General features: G+C 41.2%; 1 protein-coding gene across 1 annotated transcript in view; it reads right to left on the bottom strand.

The window, feature by feature from the left end:
* LOC109369125 overlaps positions 1–5700 on the bottom strand; it is a 156526-nt gene that overhangs the window by 114551 nt on the left and 36275 nt on the right. Inside the window, 3 exon segments of the mRNA XM_031554943.1 lie at positions 11–351; positions 354–861; positions 863–938. Coding sequence (XP_031410803.1) covers positions 11–351; positions 354–861; positions 863–938 — 925 coding nt within the window.

The raw sequence follows: 5700 nt of genomic DNA on the forward strand, positions 1-5700 counted from the left end.
ATTTGCCAGCCGCAGAGTAATGTAGGATTCTCAGAAGCACACGTACCCAAGTATCACCAGCTGTCAGCCACCTCACTTCGGACTGACTGGCCACCAGTGCCGCTGTGCCAAGAGCTGTCTCACAGGTAGAGGGGCTACGTACCTCGCTAGGAGTAGAAATTGATGCTCCCTCTGCTAGGAACCGAGCACGGGAGGCAGAGGTTGGCAAATCTGCATCCACGATGTAGAAGCCATGGTGATGAAGGAGACGAACAAAATCTTTCATGTTGCCAACATCAAAAACTCCTCCTCTGGCCAGTACTTCTGTTGTGAAGAACGGCTCCTCAATCACAATGAAGTCTCCGTCATCGCCCACCAAATGGACTGGAAGCCATCACTCTCAACAACTTTCCGGAGATGGTTGAGAAAGGAGCAGGATGACATGTCGTGGGCTTTGCCGGAGCACTTCTCAGAGGGACCACAGCATCTTCTTTTGGCACAGACTTCCCCAGGAGAAAATGGAGAAGTCTTCTCCTCTTGGAGAGGTCCAAGGGCAGCATCCGCAGCTGCTCTTTTACCACGGAGTCGGTGGGCAGCAGATGCCGAGACTGCCGACTGGGTGTTTGGAAGAGAAACACCCGATGTTTCTAAGGAAGGTGTCTCCATTGGAATGGTGAATTTTTCACCTGGGCAGAAATTCCTGTCCACGACGGTTCCCGCAGCCAACAAGGCTTGTCCTGCCAGCAGCAGCAGGAAGCGCAATGGCACCCGTGCTGCGGGCAGTGGGACCTTCACAAACGTCACCATGGGGACGTTCCACTGCGTCACAGCCGCATCACAGGGCAGAGAACGTTTGCTGGCAAAATGGGGCAGCCAGGTACACCTTAATTAAGGAAATAGGATCCAAGGTATTTCTGCTACCCAAACCAACAATTAAAAAGATTCCTATCTTTTCCTTCCTGAGGAGTATTTATTTAATAATGCCTTCACTGGCTCTTTAGATATATATATGTATATACATACGTAGGCACACATACATGCATTTACACCCATAGAGATATCAATATATGGCCTAAGGGGTGTTTTCTGTGTTTGACCATAGGAAGCGAATGTGAGAACTATGGCTTACATATGATAAAGAGGAAGGAATTCCTCTGATCCCTTATTCAGTCAAGAGTCATGAGTTCTTCTCCTGTCCTGTGTTTTACTCTTAGGGAGAATTCAAGAATAATAATGCTTAGACAACACAGTCTTGTCTTGTACTGGTCGCTCTGTGATTCAGAGCAAGCCAAGATGGTGATTGATTAACACATGGTGAACACAATTATCTTTCACTTCTCCAACCGCCCCATAATCCAAGATCATTCCTTTCACTCTAAATTGCCCATTTTTACAATAGCCCGTTATTAAGAGTAGGTGGCCAACGGGAAGATCATCCGTGGAAAGAAGAGCTCCTCTGAGGAATTCTTAAATCTAGGCACTAATTGAGTGATAAACCCTTCAAAGATGTAGAGAGTCAAAGGTTCCCTCACGTGGAAGCACAGCAAGCAACAAAGGCGACATGGATATCTAGCTTGTAAGTGCTGTCCTTCTCTGCAGTGGACTCCCACCCCTTGGCAGTGGAATATAAAGAAATGCAATAGAGAAGGCACAAGCCTGCTTTTCCCCCCCATCAAACCTGCAGCACAGGCAACAGAAGAGGGCATGTTCTGAGTGGCAATCTTTTGTTCCCTTTGCAGAGCTCCCATGTTACACAACTGCCCACCCACTCTGCCAAGAGAAAACACTTTTGAGAGGTTGGGAAATACTTGGTAAGGTTTGCTCCCTTCTCCTGATGCTTTGAGGAAAACGTTTCCATTCTTTTCAAGCTCCAAGTCCACCGGCACCTGATCACGTACTTCACACCTCTTTTTTCCTCTACTGAAGATAAATAGAGGATCTCTTTAAAGCTCCTCTGCAAGTGTTTGAGTCCTTCTTCTGTAAGCAAAGGATACAGTCGCAGACTGCAACACAACCTCCTCACTGCCTTCTGTAACAAACCAACCAACCTGCACTGCGCTCCAGCTCCTTGTCCCAGGAAGGCAGGCATTTGCTCTAGCACAAATGATTCCACTCTGACATGTTCTGCACATCAGCCACGTGCTGCCACTATCAGCAAAATGAAGGTCTCCTCAAATTTTAAAATATTTGAATCTAGAGCAAAATGCAATCAGGAAAATATCCCCTTCATACTCTTAGACAGGTGCCTCTTGGTCATGCTAACTACTTGAAGGCTTTATTTTTAGAGAGGAGGAAGTCAAAATGTGGAAAGGACTGACAGCACAGATATAAGCTCAGCTGTGCTAATACAGAGAGTTTGAATTTGATACTTATAAAAAAACTTTCATTTTTTTTAACAATATATTGCTAGTGTTCATTCTAATGCACAATAGATTTTATGAACCTTTAATTTGGTAGGAAAGAAAAGATAAATATTTCCAGCTCTCGTTTGACAAAATAGTAAAATGTTGTAGATTTAGTGAATACCTGTTAAATAAAATCCTGGGCAAGATTATGGATTTTCAAATAATTAAAACATAATTTTGGAAAAGGGTCACGTTAAATTTTTTTTCCAATTCATTTAGTCTTGATGTCCTTAATTCAAAGATCAATTATTTCATAATAACATTGTGCATGATTTTATGAGCATAATAGCTGAATGGAGATTTAAGGTAGAGCATATGAGAGTTTAAAGAGTGTCTATTATTTCTCAACATGCAATACAGCAGCAAAAGAAGTTAAAGAAGCAGAAGAGGAGGAAGTGGCGCTTCAAAGCAACAACTATATTTATGAGGGAATCTCCTAATCATCTGGACCAAAGACCTTACATTTTCTTGTATCTCCCTTGATACTATCTACATACTGCAAGTGCTTCTTGACTGAGGATCTGTCAATTCACTGTTCAAATCAGTGAATCAGGTAGAGAAACGGCTTTCTGTACCATCGCAGAAGATGAGAAAAAAAGCAGCAGCACAAACTACCGTCACCTCATTCCAGAGATGACTTTCATTTTGAGACTTCCATCTCATTCCTTCTTCTTACTCAGGTTCAGTACCTGCTTTCTCACAGAATCACAGAATCATAGGGGTCGAAGGGACCTATGGAGATCATCTGGTCCCTACAGGTTCCCTATAGTAGGTTGCACAGGAAATCATCCAGGGAAGTCTTGCGTATCTCTGGAGATGTGCAGAAGGAGGTATGCAGAAGGAGATTCCACAGCCTCATAGATTCATAGACAAATTTCATTTGAAGACATGCTGTTTTCATCTGTTTCTGTGCTGAATGGTGAAACTGCAAGGATTTTTTGCTTATAAAATAATATTGATGACCTTACTTTGTAATTTTGAGGCCCATGGACACATAAATGTGAGACATCGCTAAACAAACACAAGCCTTTTCCCACACTGGTGATTCATATTAACATGTTCGTCAAAAAGGCCTTTACTATAATTTCTGTTTGTATGACAGTTAAAATTATCTGCAGCAAGGTCAAACACATCACACCAGGAAAATCTATCAGTGACCCAGATTAGCTAAGCTTCTTCCCAGACTTCATTTCCAGGCACTCTGGTTTGAGGGCACCAGATCCTTCAGGGAGGAAAGCTAAGCTGTTCCTGCTTACCAGATTACCCAGAGACTTCAAAGTCCAGTAAAGTAATGTCTTGTAGTAGCTTTAGGTTCTTCAGCTCTGCTCCTGACCAGAACACTAACCATTATATTCAACAAAAAGATCACACAAAGTACTTAATTCTCTTGGCATAATTTCTAGACTGTATTATTTTGGTCCAGTAGAATATCTAATTTTAGATACCAAATCCTATCCTTAATTAAAATCATCACGTTGTCTGTAACACTAAAAGGCACCATATGGCTTTATGTCACTAGAAACCACCATCTCTAATAGCTTTTTTCCTGTTGCTGGCAATGATACAAAATGGAATTGAAGAAAATTGAACAATTTCACTTATTTTAGCTTATTTCCCAGAGGCTTCAGTTCAGCACTTCCAGAATAAGATCTCCGTCCTAAGTCAGTGGGTGGGAAGTACAAAACAAGTAATAAACTGAGCTCTTGAAACTTTAATTTCCCAAGCCCCAGCTGTAACTTGATCTACATTATAAAAAAATACAAACAGAATATAAAGCCTCTCCAGAAAGTAGTCTTCTTTCCACCTCTATGACTACTGGATAATCCAAAAGCTAGCTGTGCTCCTGAGGTTTCACATTCACAAATGGTAACACCTATCCAGTTAAAATGTTAGAACCCCATGCTGAAGGTAACAAAAAGGAAACCAATTCTTTTTGTCTTTACCCACTTCCTTGTTCTGCAGGCAGTGAAGAATGCAGTCATGGACTGGGTTCTTGGACATTTCATTTTGAACCAGTTCTAACTACAAAGTTCACTGTAAAACTTTAGAAAGGTAACAGGGGTCTAGGCTAAAACACAACATGATCTACTGGCCTATGCAAACACCAGTTAACTTCTTAATTTTGTGGCTGTAGAAGAATAGAAATATAAGATGGCTCTAAATTTGAAAATCAAGCTCAAATCTAAATCCAAAAGTGATTTTACATCAGGGAAATGTTGCTAACTGATAATGAATCTATCTATTCTTTATTGAAAGCAGTTTTCTGTAGGTGTAAAGAAATTCAGTAGAGAATGGTTCTCTGCTGTGCTAGATTGCCAAATACTAATCCACCTAGAACTGCATTCAAGCAATATTAACCCACAGCATGAGGCAACAAAAAGCACTATATTTTTTGGCACAGCCCATTTCTAATCTTTCAAGACCCAATGGCATCTGGGAAAAGAATGATCCCAAATGTGAATGATAATGTCCACCGCGCTACAGTAGAAATACTATAAAATTTGGGTATAATAATCAGTAGACTTTTTTTTTTTTCTCTTATAGTTTTTCAGCATGTATATAAAATAGCTATATAATTTTCTGAGTTAAAACATGCCTTATTTTTATCAGTAATCTAAAATGAAGGGTAACTTTTTGCTCTAAAATAATACCAGCTAGCTCTCTAACCCTCCATCTATATTTTTAGGTCACTAAAAAACACATATTTCAGTTTATAGCAAGTCATTTCCTAGCTCTGAAGATCTTGCAGAAGCCTGAAATAAAATATCAACCTTTGAATTTCTTTAACCTAATTGCAAAGCTCCCCAAATCTGAGTGGTATCACTTCCCTCTCTACTAATCTATCTGCCCCAGGAATTCTGGAAGCATATAGGAGTAAATTGGTCTGCAGAGGCATTAGATTTACTAGCCCTACCTTTTAATCCTACTTTGTATCATACTCCAGGTCAACAAACCTACACTAGATGTTTGATTATCTCCTAAATCCACGCTAGAACCCAAACCCTGAGGGATTTGTTGAATCTATGAACCCATAGACATTAATATAATGAAAAATTGGATTTGGCTGTTGTCATGGTTTCATGATTTTTCATTATCAGTATTCCACATCATAACATCATGCAATGCACTGGGGGTTTGACTGCTGATGCTCAAGTTCCGGGTGCCTGTCCAGCGGAGAAGAGCAGCTACGTTTCCCGAGGGGGCTTTGCGGTCAGCGAGGAGATATAACTCCCGGCAAGGTCACCTGATGCTCTCTTCTTTGCCTGCGCTGCTTCGCTTGCGCTTCTCTGCCTGCGCTTCTCTGCCTGCGCTTCTC

This window comes from Meleagris gallopavo, chromosome 10 (assembly GCF_000146605.3).
Source record: "Meleagris gallopavo isolate NT-WF06-2002-E0010 breed Aviagen turkey brand Nicholas breeding stock chromosome 10, Turkey_5.1, whole genome shotgun sequence".
NCBI classification, from domain to species: Eukaryota; Metazoa; Chordata; class Aves; order Galliformes; family Phasianidae; genus Meleagris; species Meleagris gallopavo.